We start from the raw sequence: 21,434 nt of genomic DNA on the forward strand, positions 1-21,434 counted from the left end.
AAATGACTTTTTCATTTACGTTGTTAAATAAAAAAAGGTCAAATCATGTAAACTTATTAGTGTTTAAATAAATTTCGTTTTTCTATATTGTCTACCACCTTCAAACAAACTTCAAATAACGTAGCTAAGTAATTACACTTTTGGTTCATTTCTTCCGCTATTTTTAACCATATATTGTTCTTAATAATGTTATCTCTGAAACATTTACTTTTCACCTGATATATTGGAGGATTCTCCCTTACTAAATCCACTAGTCTTTCATCTTCCTCGGAAGAAAATTTAGTAGACATCACTTAATTAGTACAGTAATAATAACTATATAAAAATAGAATTATAATTTCGGTATAATAGATTTTTACGCTGTGAGTTCAGCTGAACGTTTGCGTCCAAATCAAACCATAGTTGACCACGGTTAGTAGACTTACTACGGTTGCCTCTTCCGACTGGTGTGGGGATGCTTGAGTTACGTCACCAGAGTACACAAGAATACAAAACCCATTTATTCGCGATTGAAACTGAATGTAGAGGGCAGGTCGTTTGCAGTGTTGATTGGTTGAAGGGGAAGAATTACGTCACGAGAGTACAGTTTCGGGCTTAATGTTCATTGGTTAGACGGAAGAGGCAACCGTAGTAAGTCTACGAACCGTGGCAGTTGACTCCAGCGCACACCGTCGACTTACACGGCTATCGCTCTGCAGTGCGCTCAGCTCAGCAGAACCTAACAAACCGTTATCATAGAGAACCATTTCTTTGATTTTAACAAACGTGCGCGGCGTTCGACTGACTGTGAGTTATGCGTCGCTCACTGTTCTAACAAACCCTAGCTTTAGAGCTCTTGTTAACGACAACGGTCAACGGGCGTTTTTGAAACCGTCCCGTTGGCCGTTGCTCAGTGTCTTTCAGGTTCGTATGAATGTTTGTTCACGCAACGGCAACCAATCCGTTGGTTAACTTTTCACCGTCTACATATCCAGTCCCCCTCGGCAAGACGTTCGTCGGGCCGGTGCAGTAAACCCTCAGTGAACCATTTTAGTTCATGCAAGTGTGTTGACGGCGTTGGACGAGTATCCGTTGTTTCAATAAATTTCTGTCTTTGTTGCCGCTAAAATATGGATTTTGATATGGAGATTTTAATAAGTGTGGTCGAAAATCGACCTGTGTTGTGGGATAAAACTACGGAAGGCTATAAAAATAAGCAGCTCATATTTTAATTTAATTTAATCAGCGTTTTAATTTATAATGTACTATTCCTAACAATTTGCGGAAAGTTTCTTGGCCCATTCGGAAGTAATTGAAGAATTTTGATTCGTCTTTTTTCAATTCTTCGTAAAGTTTATGGAAAGCACCATACTTTTCTCTTTCTAACAAAATAGGATGTATTCATATTTTTCTTTTACGCTTTTCACGTTTCTTCTGCATTTTTTTATACAAATAATACGCTAGTATAACTTTTTGCTTTGACGACAATATGATATAACATATATTGCGTGCACTAGTTACTTTAAAACTGACGATATTTCAAGGGCTCTTGTTAACGAACGTTTTTTTTAACGGGTAGCGGGCCGATGCTTAACGGGTACCCGTGTCGACGGTTCATAAATTCCAAGGGATATGCGTCCGTGACAGTATGGAATCTCCGAAATATCGTCAGTTTTAAAATAACAAGGGCACGCAATACATGTTATATCAGGTTGTCGTCAAAGCAAAAAATTATACTAGCATATTATTTGTTTAAAAAAATGCAAAAGAAATTTTGTTAGAAAAAGAAAAGTATGGCGTTTTCCATACACTTTACGAAGAATTAAAAAAAGACGAAACAAAATTCTTCAATTACTTCCGAATGGATCAAGAAACATTCCACAAATTGTTAGTAATAGTACATGATAAATTAAAACGTGCTGACAATAATATAAGGCTATCCATTGCACCTGCTGAGCGACTAGCTGTTACCTTAAGGTATGTATGAATTATGCTATTAGTATAACAGAATAAAAACTTTCGTTTATAAAAAAACTAAAAATAAATTACAATTTCAATAGATTGTTTATCATTTAAAAATATACAATCTATATACAAAATAAAAATTATTGGTGAAATGCCATATCAAAATCCATATTTTAGCGGCAACAAAGAAAAAAATTTATTGAAACAATGGATGCTCGTCCAACGCCGTCAACACATTTCCATAAACTAAAATGGTTCACTGTACCGATCCGACGAACGTCTTGCTGAAGGGGACTGGGTACGTAGACGGTGAAAAGTTAACCAACGGATTGGTTGCCGTTGCGTGAACACACATTCATACGAACCTGAAAGAGACTGAGCAACGGCCAACGGAACGGTTTCAAAATCGACCCGTTGACCGTTATCGTTAACAAGAGCTCTTACGCTGCAAAACTGTAAAATTATACCTATACATTCGAATTGTCGAGTCAATAGTCCCGTAGTCTGTTCTATTTATAAATTTATAGGAAATGAAATCCATTTTAAATGTTGCATTATCATTAATTCATAAACATAACAATATGGAATTTGTAATTTTACTTAACTTTTTTAAGTATTTTTTTTATATTTTAATGATTTCTGAAGATGATTTGAGAAGAATGAGCCTTAAACTATATTTCATTCTTAAATTTATAGTAGCAATATCAAATTCTACACGTAAACAACAATATAATTAAAGTCGTTCTAATGAAAGAATCTCTATGAACGGGTCCTGCATTATCATTAATTCATAAACACTCAGAAAGATTCGTAAATATATCAATATTAAACTCTACACAAGTGACCTTTACACAACAAATTTAATTAGTGGTTCATATGAACGGATCATTTTAATGAATGACCTGGAAGACCCGGGTCACCGAAACGAACCAGGTCTTCCCATCACTAGTTCAGTTACTAACCGCCGCGCCGCCGCTAAAATCTGAACCCCTCTCAACTCTACACTTGTGATGTTAAGCTACAATCTACACTGCGCAATGCGCATATTATTCATTTCGTCCGTGGTTTTTGGTTTGCGTTTGTGTTTATTAAATTAAAATGGCTGATACGGTGTCTAAAAGTGACAAAATACCGACATTATACGAATATTTTACTAATGGCGGAATACAATCGGGTTTGAATGACAAAAAACCATATTTTACACTTAATGGCAAAGAAATAACCATTTTTAGTGGAGCTCTGCATTATTTTCGCGTTCCTAGAGATTATTGGAAAGACAGGTTAAGAAAATATCGGGCAGCCGGCTTAAACACTGTTGAAACGTATATTCCGTGGAATCTACACGAGTATGAAGATGGCATTTATGATTTCGGTAATGGTGGCAGTGATTTTCAAGATTTCCTTGATCTTGACATGTTTATTAAATTAGCTAAAGAGGAAGACCTATTCGTAATACTTCGACCAGGTCCGTATATTTGTGCCGAGTTAGATTTTGGAGGTTTGCCCTCTTGGTTATTAAGATACGATGGGATTAAGATAAGAACCAGCGACGTAAAGTATGTAAACTTAGTCAAAAGGTACTTTATTAAACTTTTGAAAATTGTTGCTCCACTTCAGTTTACAAAAGGCGGGCCCATAATAGCCGTTCAAATAGAAAATGAATATGGTAATCTAGCGGACGAATCAAATAAAATTGACACGAAACACTTGGAGCAACTAAAAGATATTTTACAAGAAAACGGAATAGTTGAACTTCTTTTTACTTCCGACACTCCTTCAAATGGTTTTACTGGTACAGTTCCTGAAGTGCTAGCTACTGCTAACTTTCAGCATGAACCCGAAAAAGAACTTACCCTTTTAAAAAACTTCCAGCCTGATAAGCCTTTAATGGTTATGGAATACTGGACAGGATGGTTTGACCATTGGGCAGAAAGACATCATACTAGAACTGCCGATAACTTTGGAGAGGTGTTAGACTGTATTTTAAACTTTGGAGCATCAGTCAACTTCTATATGTTTCACGGAGGAACTAACTGGGGATTTTTGAATGGAGCTAATTTAAAAAATAAGTCAGTTACAGCCACTGACAATGAAAGTAAGTCTTTTTACATATTCATATTTATTTATATAAGAATAATATATATATATATATATATATATATATATATATATATATATATATATATATATATATATATATATATATATAGCTTTAGCTATAGAGCTTTGAGGTTTATTGGGATACGCAGCGGTGAAATAAGTATACTCTTTTAACAACATAAGTTTCAAGCTTTCGAAAATGTTTATTTTCATCATCAGGAAAAACTGAAATAAAGTACGACTGTTAGTAAAGCGTCCTCGAAAAATATATTAAAACGTGTAAAGGTTTTTTAACTTACGTCATTGAGATTTGTCTTTCGTGAATGTTCTACTAATAGGTGACAACTTTATGCACCACTCATTGTGTCTAATATTAAAAAATAAATGGTGTAAAAATTTTTTTTTAATTGACAAATTGTTTTATAAACTGACACATAAGAAAAGGACAATTAAAAACAGTTTAAAAGTTAAGTGTGCCGGCCAACTGTGATTTTTGACTTGTGAGGTTAAGAGTAAATGTCAGTTCTGGACATTTTAAATGACACCACTTCTTCTTTTATTTTTTCTTCTTCCTATGAAGTACTACACATCAAAATTTACGAGAAAGTTGTTTGAAGTTAAAAAACCAAAATTTTATACTAAATAATTTGAGATAGACTGAAAGTTGGAACATTACAATGAATCAGTAGCTGAGACATCATTGGAATAGAGAAAGGTTATCCAAAGGATGTCTCAGCAACTGATTCATTGTAACGTTCCAACTTTCAGTCTATGTTAAAGTATTTACTATACAATTTTGTTTTTTTAACTTCAAATAACTTTCTGGTAAATTTTGATGTGTAGGTACTCTAGTAGTAGTAGTACTTCATAAGAAAAAGAAAAAATAAAAGAAGAAGTGTCATTTGCAATGTCCAGAAATTTTACATTAATTCAACATTTACTCTTAATTTTTGCTTTAAAAATTTTGTTTAATGATTTTAGTCATTATAAAAATTTGTTAAATATAATACCCGTAGAATTTATTCATCATATACATTTTCATTTTGATTATCATTATATTATAAAATGAATCATGATTAATTTATTTAATATCTGATTTATTTAATTTATTTAATTTAATTAATTTTATTAATTTATTTAATTTATTTAATTTATTTAATTTATTTAATTTATTTAATTTATTTAATTTATTTAATTTATTTAATTTATTTAATTTATTTAATTTATCTAATTTATTTAATTTATTTAATTTATTTAATTTATCTAATTTATTTAATTTATTTAATTTATATAATTTATTTAATTTATATAATTTATATAATTTATTTAATTTATATAATTTATTTAATTTATTTAATTTACTTAATTTATATAATTTATTTAATTTATATAATTTATATAATTTATTTAATTTATATAATTTATTTAATTTATTTAATATATTTAATTTATTTAATTTATTTAATTTAATTAATTTATTTAATTTATTTAATTTATTTAATTTATTTAATTTATTTAATTTATTTAATTTATTTAATTTATTTAATTTATTTAATTTATTTAATTTATTTAATTTATTTAATTTATTTAATTTATTTAATTTATTTAATTTATCTAATTTATTTAATTTAGTTAATTTATTTAATTTATTTAATTTATTTAATTTATTTAATTTATTTAATTTATTTAATTTATTTAATTTATTTAATTTATTTAATTTATTTAATTTATTTAATTTATTTAATTTATTTAATTTATTTAATTTATTTAATTTATTTAATTTATTTAATTTATTTAATTTATCTAATTTATTTAATTTATTTAATTTATTTAATTTATTTAATTTATTTAATTTATTTAATTTATTTAATTTATTTAATTTATTTAATTTATTTCATTTGTTTATATTATTTAATTTATTTAATTTATTTAATTTATTTATATTATTTAATTTATTTAATTTATTTATATTATTTAATTTATTTAATTTATTTAATTTATTTAATTTATTTAATTTATTTAAATTATTTAATTTATTTAATTTATTTAATTTATTTAATTTATTTAATTTGTTTAATTTATTTAATTTATTTAATTTATTTAATTTATTTAATTTATTTAATTTATTTAATTTATTTAATTTATTTAATTTATTTAATTTATTTAATTTATTTAATTTATTTAATTTATTTAATTTATTTAATTTATTTAATTTATTTAATTTATTTAATTTATTTAGTTTATTTAATTTAATTTATTTAATTTATTTAATTTATTTAATTTATTTAATTTATTTAATTTATTTAATTTATTTAATTTATTTAATTTATTTAATTTATTTAATTTATTTAATTTATTTAATTTATTTAATTTATTTAATTTATTTAATTTATTTAATTTATTTAATTTATTTAATTTATTTAATTTATTTAATTTATTTAATTTATTTAATTTATTTAATTTATTTAATTTATTTCATTTGTTTATATTATTTAATTTATTTAATTTATTTAATTTATTTATATTATTTCATTTGTTTATATTATTTAATTTATTTAATTTATTTATATTATTTAATTTATTTAATTTATTTATATTATTTAATTTATTTAATTTATTTAATTTATTTAATTTATTTAATTTATTTAATTTATTTAATTTATTTAATTTATTTAAATTATTTAATTTATTTAATTTATTTAATTTATTTAATTTATTTAATTTGTTTAATTTATTTAATTTATTTAATTTATTTAATTTATTTAATTTATTTAATTTATTTAATTTATTTAATTTATTTAATTTATTTAATTTATTTCATTTGTTTATATTATTTAATTTATTTAATTTATTTAATTTATTTATATTATTTAATTTATTTAATTTATTTATATTATTTAATTTATTTAATTTATTTAATTTATTTAATTTATTTAATTTATTTAATTTATTTAATTTATTTAATTTATTTAAATTATTTAATTTATTTAATTTATTTAATTTATTTAATTTATTTAATTTGTTTAATTTATTTAATTTATTTAATTTATTTAATTTATTTAATTTATTTAATTTATTTAATTTATTTAATTTATTTAATTTATTTATATTATTTAATTTATTTAATTTATTTATTTTATTTAATTTATTTAATTTATTTAATTTATTTAATTTATTTAAATTATTTAATTTATTTAATTTATTTAATTTATTTAATTTATTTAATTTGTTTAATTTATTTAATTTATTTAATTTATTTAATTTATTTAATTTATTTAATTTATTTAATTTATTTAATTTATTTAATTTATTTAATTTATTTAATTTATTTAATTTATTTAATTTATTTAATTTATTTAATTTATTTAATTTATTTAATTTATTTAATTTATTTAATTTATTTAATTTATTTAATTTATTTAATTTATTTAATTTATTTAGTTTATTTAATTTATTTAATTTATTTAATTTATTTAATTTATTTAATTTATTTAATTTATTTAATTTATTTAATGTATTTAATTTATTTAATTTATTTAATTTATTTAATTTATTTAATTTATTTAATTTATTTAATTTATTTAATTTATTTAATTTATTTAATTTATTTAATTTATTTAATTTATTTAATTGAATTTATTTAATTTTATTTAATTTATTTTATTTATTTCGGGCAGGTCCAAAACATCAGATTCACGTTACCTGCACAACGCATGCATGTAACTTTATTTTCGAAGCCTTCATAATATGCTCCAAGCCTACTGTCATCGCACACATCATGTACACACCTGATTACAAATTATACATCCTGTGCGCAAGAACTCTTTTTTTGGCAAATACATCAAACTATATCTGAAGAAGTAATCTCAATTGTTGAACCATCTTTCTATCTAAGTGGCGACGGTCCAGAGGCTTTGTCAGTATGGTGATCCTTAGTTTTTTCTCCGATTGAAGTATCTTCTTTCACAGTTGACGAGAACGGTCCAGGTATTCATATCCATAGCTCTTTGAGCTAAAATAAAATTTATATACTTAGACAAACGAGATTACATGTAAATAATAATTGAACTTATTTTCAAAGAGTCTTAAATTCAACATTTCGATTTTTCGATGTTTTTATATTATTAAAGATTATTCAGGCCTAGAATAAAGTTTTTTTGCCCCAAAACGGCTTATTTAGCGTTTGAAAGTGCATTTGAAAATTGTATTTATTTTCAAAACGTCTCATCTTCCTACTGGTTTTCTTTGCGCAGATGCTTGCCTTAAAACCGCCTGGCCAATATATGAGCGCATATAAGTCACTTGACTAATCATGGGTAGTATTACCAGTAGCGGCAAGCATCTGTATTACACATGTGCATTATGTTTTTTTTTGTTTACTTGTGTGAATAACGAAAATGGCTAGTTTTGAAAAAAAGTGTCCCACACGGGTCGTACCGCGAGAAAAATATTACGAACAAGATATTTTCCACTAGATCGGGTTTTTGAAATAGTAGAAAAAGCATTACAGAAAACTAAAGAAGCTTTGTTTTCAACTAATTACCACATTTGTATTTTAAAAATTTGGATATGTGTTTGTTCTCGGCGAGGACTGGTTTACTCATGACTGGAAACTGTCGGTTATAAGGCAAATAAAATCCAAAATGGATTTCTATATAACAGAAATTCATAGAGATAACATTTAGCATAGTTGGCTGCATGTTCAACTACTCAGATCTTTCCATATGTTTTTATACACTGTTAAAAAAGGGGAAAGAAATGGTCATCTCTTAAACCAAACAGAGAGGCCTTATGCCATTTATTTAAGAAAGAGAAGTGGACAGATGTTAAATTACTTTTTCCGCTCGCTCCGCTCACGCGTTAAAATACCTCAAATGTTAATCGCCCTTATTAAAACATATGTTGGTTAAATAACTATTAAGTAAGCTCCATAGGTATTTACGAACAGCATTCGGACATGCCATTTTGGCAGAAAGTTTTAACAGCTAATATAAATAATGCTTTTGAAAATTATATTTCTAATGGCGATTATGATGATCGAATAACTTGTTCTGCATAACATTACTTATTGAAAACTAAGAATAAATACACAATTTTCATTAATTATCCAATATTTGAGTTTAGATCTTAATTCAAATTTACTTACATCTATTTGGACACTAAGTGTCCAATATCAAATCTTCAGAATTCATATTCGAAATTGCACAGTATAATTTTATCACCCAGTAGACCGAATGAATCTATTTGTTATTAAATACACACACGTAGTTAATTAGGTTACATACACATTTGGTCAATTATCAATAATATAATTTGGACATCAGTCAAAAGTGCTGACAAAGTTAAACAATTTACATAAATTAAATACACATATCACGCGAGGTCCGCGAAAATATTAACCCAATTAAAACTTATATAAAACTAAGATCACTTGCCTAGAGAAGCATTCAATCAATATTCACTCAACAAACTTGATAGTCTTTAACGATCAACTTCATCAGTCTCTACTCAAAGTAATCCCGGGTCAACACCCATAGTGTACGTCTCAACAATAAACTCTGCTACTATTATTTGGTGTTTCCATTACAACTGAACGAACATCTTCACTGAGCCAACGAAGGGGAATTTGTTCATGGTCCTATCGAGAAACAGAATACTTCAAGGAAGTTTGAGAGAGCCTATACAGTCCACGCCAGCAACACCCCAGTAGCAGAGAGAGACCACTAGACCCGGGAGAACGAGAGCAGTACAAAGCCGAGAGCCATACTAGAGCCGAGAGCAGTACCAAAGCCGAGAGCCATACTAGAGCCGAGAGCAGTACCAAAGCCGAGAGCCATACTAGAGCCGAGAGCAGTACCAAAGCCGAGAGCCATACTAGAGCCAAGAGCAGTACCAAAGCCGAGAGCCATACTAGAGCCGAGAGCAGTACCAAAGCCGAGAGCCATACTAGAGCCGAGAGCAGTACCAAAGCCGAGAGCCATATTAGAGCCGAGAGCAGTACCAAAGCCGAGAGCCATACTAGAGCCGCAGAGCAGCAAAGGACAGGACCGATTGCAGAACCCACCAGAAGCGAGGGATCCTCACGTCTAAGAACACAAAAAACCGTAATTTTTTGAATAATTACAAAACCTTACAACTTTTACAATCTTACAATTTAACAAGTTTTTTGTTTATTACAATTTAACAATTTAGAAACAACAATCTCCACTCTATCAATCGTATAATAATGTACTTTAGAATGTATACCATTTAAATAATACAGAGAATTGATAAAACAAAAATAAACGTCATTCACAACTAAAATTTACTAAACAGTAATTTTGTATGACAATTTGAAAAAAGAAACGTTCATACATATAGCTTGCTTTTAATTTCAATTAAATACTTTATTTCGAAAAATTAAAATAATTACGTAGCAAATAATTTCATTTATTTTGATAACAATATATAATATATATATATATATATATATATATATATATATATATATATATATATATATATATATATATGATATATACAGGGTGGTCCTTAAGTAATTGTACAAAAAGAAAACAGTAGATTTTACACTTTAAAATATTACGATTTAAGCCAAATTGCTTAATAAAATGTGATATTAAGAAGATACAGGGTGGTTAAAGTGCAAAATTAAAATTTTATTTTTCGCTATAACTTTCATGTTTGTAAACATTTATGTATAAAAATTTACAACTGAGTACTTTAAAATATAAATTATAATTTGATGCACACTTTGATGTAACTGATAGAGGGCGCCACTTATGCCACATATTTGTATAAATTTGCACTTAACTTTTTTGCTCTTTAAGTTACCTGTACTTGGGATAAAAAATATAAAGATACATTATTTTAACAAAAAAAAAGGTATACCTGTTAATAACTTCAAAACTTAACAGGTTTTCGTGATTAATCGCATTTTACAAATCAGCTGCATAATTCTGATTTAAGGCAATTACCATAGGCAACGAAGAAAAATAGACAAAAACATTAATAAATCTAAATTTGGTATAAAATACCTTAAACTAAAGTTAATAGTTAACGAAATATTAAATAAATAAATATATCAGCATAATTAATAATAGGATTTGACAAAAACAGAATAATAGGATTTTACATCAAACATTTTACGTTTTATGTTAAATTAAAGTCATAATCAAAATATTTTGTTTACAAACCAAATTAATAAATAGTTAAATTAAATAACATAACTTTTGTCAAAATAAGTGTCGATATGTCCACCATTTTCTTTAATTCATTTGTCCATATATTCCATCTAATATCGTCTCATATTAAATAACATCATTGGTTCTAAAGAAACTGCTGCAGTATTTATTTCTTCCCATAGTTGGTTGCGAATGTTTATGACACACGTTGTTTTAATGCGCCTCATACACCAAAATCAAGCGGATTAAATTCAGGGCTACGGTGTGGCTATAATGTATAATGGATGAATATATCGATGACATTACTTATTTATATGATTACGTTACAGCTTACGAGTAACTATAATACATCTCAAACAAATGGACTATTATGATTTACTAATGAACTAATATTATGCTGAACTAAATTGCCTGTGTGTTAACTATATTTATAACAATATCGGTTATTAGGACAACAATGATGTTTTTGTAAAAATGCTGAGTCTTTCAGGTTAGATTTGTAGCATAAGTATTATGAAACAGGACACATATGTGCTGTTCAATACCTATGATCTAGTTTCTACTTGTCCTAATAAAAATGGGTAAACAATTTACGTAATGAACAATAAGTATTCTTTTCGGATTTTTTATGAATTAAATAATTATATCAATATCTCATCACATTGCCAAGGAATATGACTACCACGACCAATTAAACGTTCAGAAAAGTTGTATTTAAGTATGTTCTAACTGAATTCTCTCTAGAATGTGGTTGTGTACCATCTTGCATAAACCACATATTTTGGGTTTTTAGTATTTTACAATAGAGAAAAAGTAATACAACACCAGTATAGAAACTTAAGAAGCGATAGCAAAGGGACATTGTAAACATGACGGCCAACGTCTGAATACGGACACGGTATCTAAACAAGAAGATGAAATATCTTTTCTCCAATAAGATATTTAGCACATATAACAAAGCATTTTGTGATGTTGCATTATCATCTTTGAGTTGTTTTAATAAGAATAAACTATGAATTATGTTTATTTACAGGTATTCAGTGCTTTATAGCACAAATATCAAACAAAGAATTATTGTGCAGCTGACTTATAAAACGCATTTATCTCGAAAACGGTTGAATTTTTAGGTTACTAACAAGTATACCTTTTCTTTGTAAAAATAATGTGTATTTAATATTTTTTAACACAAATAGAGCTAACTTAAAGAGCAAAAAAGTTAAGCGCAAATTTATGCCACACATGTGGCATATGTAGCGCCCTCTATTAGTTACATTAAAGTAAGTGTAAAATTATAATTTATCCTACTCAAAAGTATCCCAACTGTAATTTTTTTGTCCAAAAATATTTACAAACGTAAAAGTTATAGCGAAAAATAAAATTTTAAATTTCCCCTTTAACACCCTGTATCTTTCTTAATATCAACATTTTATTAAAGCAAGTTGGCTTAAATCGTAATATTTTAAAGTGCAGAATCTACGGTTTCTGTTTGTACAATTACTTACGGGCCACCCTGTATATATATATATATATATATATATATATATATATATATATATATATTATATATATATATATATATATATATTATAATATATATATATATATATATATATATATATATATATATATATATATATATATATATATATATATCATTGTGAGAGTGTGTTGTTTACATCTTGACCTACCTCAGTACCAAGAATAGCACAGCAGGCAAGGTCAAACTCATATTTCGCTAAATTGCACATTCCGATAGAAAAGAAAGTGTAATAGTACAGGTATACTTATTTAATAAATAACGTACATTTCGTATTGTCTAATATATTTACCGCTGAATGTAAAAATTTATAAAAATAATCATGGAAAGTGTATACGTTAAGCAAGCGGAAATAGGAGCAGAAATAGCGAAACTCGTTTCAAATACAAAAAAGGATTCCCAATCTCGGAAAAATCAACAATACATCCGGATAGACAGGAAAAATTAGAAGAATATTGGGCAAAAATTTTGAATAACCACGAAAAGCTGCTAGAAGGGGGTATACCGAAAGAAAAATATTTGAAACAAAATACTATGATCAGGTATTTAAGACATACATTGAGGGGAAAACCCTGTTGGAAGAATATGGAAGGGTGCTGAAAAGAGAAAAAGCACCGAAAGTAAAGGAGATACAGATAAGAAAACAAAGAATCGAGGAATTATTACGGCAGAAAATGAACAAGACTTGCAGGAGGATGAAGAATTGCAGTCAGAGTTATGAGAATACATGGAAAAGGTGAATACACTAATGATTGAAGAAGCAGTAAATGAGGAACTAGACGCTACAGATAATGAACAAGTAGAGAGAATAAATCATCTAAAGAGGAAAGTCAGGGAAGTTTTAAAGAAAATAAGGCCAGGAATGCAACGGCCAGAAAGCACACAGAGGAGGGACGGTGTGACATTACCGCAGGTAAAAATCCCTGTGTATGAAGGCAGATATGAAACGTGGACAACTTTCCACGATCTGTTTACTAAAGTAATACATGAAAACGACCAGTTATCAAACGCAGAAAAAATGCAGTACCTAAAAACTCAAGTAAGAGGGGAAGCCAACAGAATGATACAACACTTAAACATATCCGAGGCCAACTACGAAGTGGCTTGGAACATGCTAAAAGATAGGTATGAGAACCCAAGGATGATATTGTTTAAATTAATAAACAGGATGCTACTAGCGCAGGAAGTAAAGGAATCTTCTGCTAGAGCATTGAAATCACTACATGACACCTTCCACGAAAGTCTGGAAGCCATAGGAGGGTTAGGAACAGACACGGTAGCGTGGAGCCCATTGATAGCCCGAATTATCATAACGAAATGGGACAATGAAACTAGGAGGCTGTACGAAAACCTCATTGGAGACAGTAGAGAGATACCGACGTACAAATCGACACAAACATTCTTACAAGCTGCGACGACGCTAGGAACAACAAGGAAGCCCATACAGGCGACCATATCCGGAATAGGCTCGTCAGGAGAAAAAACAGCCAACTGGAGTATGAAACTTTTAATCGAAACTCATTATGAAAGTGACTTCGAGATGGAAATAGAAGCACTAGTACTACCGAAGATAACAAGGAATTTACCGAAACAGGATATAATTCTACCGGACTATAACGAGAAAAATGCAATACTGGCAGATCCAAGATATTACAAGGTAGGGAAGATAGACTTACTACTAGGAGTAAAAGAATACAGTTACATATTGACAGAAGGGATGCACAGAATAAGTAATGGACTCCTGAGTCAAAACACCAAACTAGGATGGATAGTTTCAGGAATAGCACGAGAAAGGGAGAATATAAAAGCAGAAGTATGCTGTATGATATCAAGACAAGAAATGGACGTACAAATAAAGAACTTCTGGGAATTAGAAGAAGTAAATCAGGACACAAGTTTCTCAGTGGAAGAACAAGAATGTGAAGAACTGTATCGACAGACTGTAAAAAGGAATGAAGAAGGGAGACACGAAGTAAAAATTCCGTTTAGGGAAGACGTCGCAAAGTTAGGAGAATCGAAACAGCAAGCATTCACCAGATTGATGCAACTAGAAAGGACTTTTGCAAAAGACAAACAGTTAGAAGCGAATTACAGACAATTCATGGAAGATTATAAAAACCAAGGTCATATGGTAATAGCAGAAAACCAGGGAGATGGGTACTACTTACCTCATCATCCAGTGAGAAAAGAGGACAGTACTACAACGAAAATAATGATATTATGCACACAGGGCCAAAATTACAACAAGATTTGACAAATATACTATTACGATGGAGATTCAATAAGGTAGCATACTCAGCGGATCTGGAAAAAATGTTTAGACAAATCAGAATGGCAAAAGAAGACCAAAAATATCAAAAAATTTTGTGGAGAAAGGACACAAAGGACCACATACAAGAGTATAACTTAACGACGGTGACATACGGCACGGCCGCAGCACCCTTTTTAGCGTTAAGAACAATACGACAATTACAAGAAGACGAAGGAGCGAGGTTCCCGTTGGCATCGAAAATTGTAAAAGAAAACATGTATGTAGACGATATACTAGGAGGAGCTGAGACAGTGCAGGAAGCAGAAACAACCCAAAAGGAATTAATACAACTGTTCAGAAAAGGAGGTTTCATTCTTAGAAAATGGTTGAGCAACGAAGAAAAAATAATGGAGAACGTACCGGAGGATATGAGGAACGTAGACTCCAAGGCATTCAAACAAGAAGAAGTACGGAAAACGTTAGGAATACACTGGTCACCTAAAGAGGATATAATCACATTCAAAATAGGGATAACGACGGCAAAGAAAATAACGAAAAGACACGTACTGTCAGAAGTAGCAAAACTATACGACCCACTGGGATGGATAGCACCTGTAGTAATTCAGGCAAAAATGTTCATACAGGAATTATGGGAGCAAAAGACCAGTTGGGATAAAGAATTAACTAGCAACCAACAAAGCAGGTGGAATACATACCAGGCGCAATTAGTAAATCTGGAGAAAATAACATTGCCCAGGTGGAACAACTTAGGCAAGATAAACAGAGTAGAACTACATGGATTTGCAGATGCGTCCATGAAAGGATATGAAGCGGTAATCTACTCAAGGGTATTAGGCCCAGAAATTAAAACGAATCTAATGATAGCAAAATCTAAAGTCGCACCATTGAAAGGGAAAACGACGTTACCGAGGCTCGAGCTGTGTGCCGCGGTACTACTAGCAAGTTTAATGAAGCATTGAACAGGGAAAACATTGAGGTATATGCATGGTCGGACTCAACGATAACCCTGGCTTGGATAAGGGGATCATCAAAAAGGTGGAAAATGTTCGTCGCCAACAGAGTAGAGGAAATAAGAGGCGTTATAGGACCGAAAAATTGGCATCAGGTAGATACAAAGGAAAATCCAGCGGACATCCTCTCACGTGGAAGTACCGCATCAGAATTATTAGAAGCAGAGCTATGGTGGAAGGGACCAACTTGGCTGACTAGTAACAAAACTTTAACGCAGGAATCAGAAGAAATACCAGAGACAAATGAGGAGGAAGTCAAAACGAAAATAACGGTGCACACGACAACGATAAAGGAGGACATATGCGAGAGATCCTCAAATTTAGAAAGAATGAGAAGAGTACTTTCATACTGTAGGAGATTTGCAGACAAATGCAGAAAAAAGAAGGACAATGGACAAAGTCAGCTTACAGTCCAAGAATTAGAGGAAACGCTATTAAAGGTGATAAAGCACACACAGCACGCCTACTTGAAACAAGAAATAAATAAGCTGGAGAAGAAACAGCAATTAGACAAGAAAAATAAATTAGCGTCATTGGTACCATTCCTGGATAGACAAGGAATTCTAAGAGTCACCGGAAGACTGAGACACACGAATCTAAAGTACGGAGAAAAACATCCGATAATTTTGCCAAAGGATAGTGCATTAACAAAGTTACTTATAACAGATAGTCGCGCAAGAAATCTACATAGCGAATTACAACAAACATTACAGTACATAAAAAGGAAATACTGAATAATCAACGGCAGAAGAACCGTGAAAGATCATCTAGCAAAATGTTTAAGGTGCAGGAGGTATAAAAGCCAAGCAGCACAACAATTAATGGGAGATCTACCGAAAGACAGAGTGAACCCGAGTCATCCCTTTACTAACACAGGGATAGATTATGTCGGGCCAATAAAAATAAGTACCACGAGAGGCAGAGGACAGAGGAGCTATAAGGGCTACATCTCAGTATTTGTGTGTCTGTCAACGAAGGCAGTACACTTGGAGGTAGTAAGCGATATGTCTACGGATGCATTCATCGCAGCGTTCAAGAGATTTACGGCACGCAGAGGACAGTGCAACAACGTATACAGCGATAACGGAACCACATTCGTAGGAACAGCAAATTTGTGGAAAAAAGAAAATCAAAAAATAGATGACGAGATAAGGATTACTGGCACTAGGTATCCAGTGGCATGTCATACCTGCATATGCACCACATTTCGGAGGATTATGGGAGAGCGCAGTGCGAATATTGAAATATCACTTGAAAAGAATCATCGGGGAAACAGTTCTAACATATGAAGAATTGAGTACGGTGCTGGCACAAATAGAAGCATGTATGAACTCGAGACCATTATGTGGGTCATCAGAAGACCCTGAAGGGAAAATAGCCCTGACACCAGCTCACTTCCTTATAGGGAGAGAAATTATATCACCAAATCGGGAAGAAGAGCTTACGACTTATTTGAAGATGCCGACGAGGTGGAGATTATTGGAGAAAATAAAAAGAGACTTCTGGAAAATTTGGAAACAGGAATACCTGCACCAATTACAACAGAGAAATAGATGGCATAAGGCGCACCCTAACATAAAAGAAGAAGAAATAGTTATAATTAAAGAAGAGGATACGCCTCCAGGCAGATGGCCATTAGCGAGGGTAACAGAAACACACCCTGGAGCGGAGGGATTAACCAGAGTAGTAACAGTGAGAAAGGCAAACGGGAAACTGACTAAAAGACCCATATATAAGCTAATACGACTGGAAGAAGACAAACAGGAAAAGCCGAAGAAGGCAGCAGCACTAAGATGGAAGAAAATACTAGTAGCTATAATGTTTTTAACGATGTTAAAACCCATAAAGGCAGAACCGTATAAAATATATAATCCGGTACCAGAATTTTTCACAGAAGACCTTGGAGAGGTCGTCATAGACCGGGGAACATTTCGAATAAAGGTGTTACTCGAAAAAGGAAGAATTCGAACAGAGCACCAACTAATAGGAAATATGATACAAGGCGTACGAGAACTGTGTCATGAGATAAAAATCGTGAATTGTAAGGATATAATAGGGAAGTTAGAGGAAGGACAAAAAAGTCAGTAAGCAAGGGGTTGACAGTAGAAATAAAAGGAAGGGAAAGAAGAGGAATATCAGGAACAATATTAACCTCAGTATTTGGAGTCAATGACGAAGCCTACAGTAACATTGAAGCATTAGATAATAACCAAAAGGAGCTAATAAAGGGATCACAGCACCAGGCGAAGATAATGTTAGAAACAATAACATCAATCAATCACACAGAGAACAGGATAAACGAGCAAATGAACAAGTTTAACAAAGCACTAATCACAGGTCTACAAGAAATATCTAAAGGACTTAACGAAGTAGAAGACAAAGCACAAAAACTAGAAACCGAATATAGCACGTTACGAATACAAACGATAGCATTACAAGTTATAGATATACAAGACTTCATAAACGAATATACTCAATTTTACGAGGGAATATTAAACCTTCACTATAACCACGGACACTTCATTGATATAGTGAAACCGGGTGAAATAACCAAATTAATAGGGAAAGCAGGGCAGATACTGCCTCAAGGGGTCGAAATACGACGACAACCCATTATAGAAACAGAAGTCAGTCATTACGACAGATATATAACAGTCATCGGCTACTTCATAGTGACAGGGAAAAATAGGTACAGCATGCTCAAAGTCACGGCCATACCACTTAACGTTGAGGGGTCGGTGTTGCGCACATTTGTCGCCCCAAGGAATCTACTGGTCGTAGATTATAACACACTGCACTACTTCGAATTGACCGCGGAAGATAGAGAAAGGTGCTTACTGTTGACAAAGGCACAGATAGCGTGCTCACCAACGGCTATAAGAAACATGGATACCCAACCAAACTGCATACTTGAAGAAATTTATGAGCGATCTAAGAATAGCACATGTCCAGTGGTAGCCAGGACAATACAGACAGCTCAATGGAGTAAGATGGGTACTCCCAACCTCTGGCTAGTTATCACGCCAGTCACGATACACATATCCATTATTTGCGATGGAAATCGGAGCGAAAGAGTACTGGAACGAGTCACATTCCTGAAGCTTTCACTCAAATGTATCGCCCAAACGAAAAATATTACATTACTCCCCACTAGCAGTGGGGTGGACAGAGCAGTGACGAGTTACCTGAAGTCGCCAATCACTCCCGTGGCCCAACTGGTGGCGAGGACACCCCGCAAGTTTAACACGCCTCTAAACACCTACCTTGACATACCAGGAGGAGAGCTACGTCATGTGTTACTTGGGGAGCAGAGTCTGGAACAAGACATGACGCATACGCAGTGGCGATCGATTCACGAATCTAATTGGCATTATTTTGTGGCCACCAGGATCATTACTATAATGGTAATAATTGGGATACTCACGTTATGGAAGTACCGTCCTGTTGCACGACTATGTCGTTCAGGGAATCCACAAACTCAGACTAACGAACAGGAAGTACCTGTATTAGTTAGTAATCGGCACAACAATGTACCGTCGACTTCCCAAGCTGACATCCCACTTTCCACATTTTCATCCAATTGCCCTAATTTTAATCTAGAGATAGAGTCGGACATTGATAGCTAGGGTACGGTTGGAAGATTATTGATTATTCTTAAACTATTTATAATTTATCATGTTTGAATTTTACTATGTTATGTAATACTTATATGTAAACTTTGAGTATTGACACTTGGGCCAGATTGCCCGATTCCGCAGTATGTCCAATATCAAATCTTCAGAATTCATATCCGAAATTGGACAGTATAATTTTATCACCCAGTAGACCGAATGAATCTATTTGTTAATAAATACACACACGTAGTTAATTAGGTTACATACACATTTGGTCAATTATCAATAATATAATTTGGACATCAGTCAAAAGTGCTGACAAAGTTAAACAATTTACATAAATTAAATACACATATCAAGCGAGGTCCGCGAAAATATTGACCCAATTAAAACTTATATAAAACTAAGATCTCTTGCCTAGAGAAGCATTCAATCAATATTCACTCAACAAACTTGATAGTCTTCAACGATCAACTTCATCAGTCTCTACTCAAAGTAATCCCGGGTCAACACCTATAGTGTACGTCTCAACAATAAACTCTGCTACTATTATTTTGTGTTTCCATTACAACTGAACGAACATCTTTACTGAGCCAACGAAGGGAATTTGTTCACTAAGCATATCAAATACCTTGTTTTTCCCAAAACGTCTTAAATCCTGGTCATGTGATTTTAATTTTAGTATTTCCAAAGGCTTACGATTTTTGTACATATTTATACAAATTAACAATATAATTTTTAAAACATTAGACCTCTTTCTGAAGTTGTATCTGAATTACTTTTTTTTTAATAAAAATCTATGATTTCTGAGATTTCATGTATTTAAGATATTTTGGATTTAAACTTTTTAATAACTAGTTAAAAATTTAAATATACATGTAATACATATTTGTAATGGTACTAAATACTAAATTTTGATTAAAATAACAGTTTTTTATTAAGTGTATCGTGTATCGTCAACTGTGAAAAAAGATACTTCAATGGAGAAAAAACTAAGGATCACCATACTGACAAATCCCCTGTACCATAGTCACTAGGAGAGGAAGAAAATTGTTTAACAATTAAGATAACTACTTTAGAAGTGATTTGTTATATTTGCCAAAAAGAGATTTCTGAATGAAGTTATGAACTGAAACTGTAACCATACAAATTAATAATGACTTCTACATATTTTATTGATTTTATTTTTATACAATTTATGCATCACTTTGGTTGTAGTTAATATAAGTACTTTGGGGCTTAACTACAACCAAAGTGTTGTATATATTGTATAAATCTAAATTCAATAAAATATGTAAAAGTCACAGCTTCAAATCAAATCTCACCACAAGCAAGTTCAGAGATCATTAATTTTATATAAGTATTTACTTACTAATATATTATACTCCACGATAATATATATACATAAATATATATATATTATATATATATATATATATATATATATATGTGGGAATATAATATATATAATATAATACAATATAAACTAAGGAACACTCGAAGAGTGGTGGGTTTTTCGGTCAAAAAAGAATTCGGAGAAATAAAAGACAAAGAAGGTGGCTACTTCATTTATTTATTGAAGACGTTTCGCTTTCGGCTCAAAAAGCATCATCAGTTCATCTAAAAAGAACAATATGAAAAACCAAACATCCATAGAGAAGTTAAAACATGTGTGTTACCTTACAAAGACATGTAGCAGTCAATGATATTAAATGTGTGAAAAAGCTTACGATACTGGACATTTAGAGATAAAGTTGTATAAACAATTAATGAAAA

At 30.6% G+C, this 21,434-nt stretch overlaps 1 protein-coding gene across 1 annotated transcript in view; it reads left to right on the plus strand.

Moving 5' to 3' along the window:
- Positions 1-2,967: 2,967 nt before the first annotated feature.
- LOC140439763 (beta-galactosidase-1-like protein 2) overlaps positions 2,968-21,434 on the plus strand; it is a 67,897-nt gene continuing 49,430 nt past the window's right edge. Inside the window, exon 1 of the mRNA XM_072529904.1 lies at positions 2,968-4,039. Within this exon, the coding sequence (XP_072386005.1) occupies positions 3,043-4,039 (997 nt within the window). The 5' untranslated portion in view covers positions 2,968-3,042. The remainder of the gene's footprint in view (positions 4,040-21,434) is intronic.

Source organism: Diabrotica undecimpunctata, chromosome 4, assembly GCF_040954645.1.
Source record: "Diabrotica undecimpunctata isolate CICGRU chromosome 4, icDiaUnde3, whole genome shotgun sequence".
Classification (NCBI taxonomy): domain Eukaryota; kingdom Metazoa; phylum Arthropoda; class Insecta; order Coleoptera; family Chrysomelidae; genus Diabrotica; species Diabrotica undecimpunctata.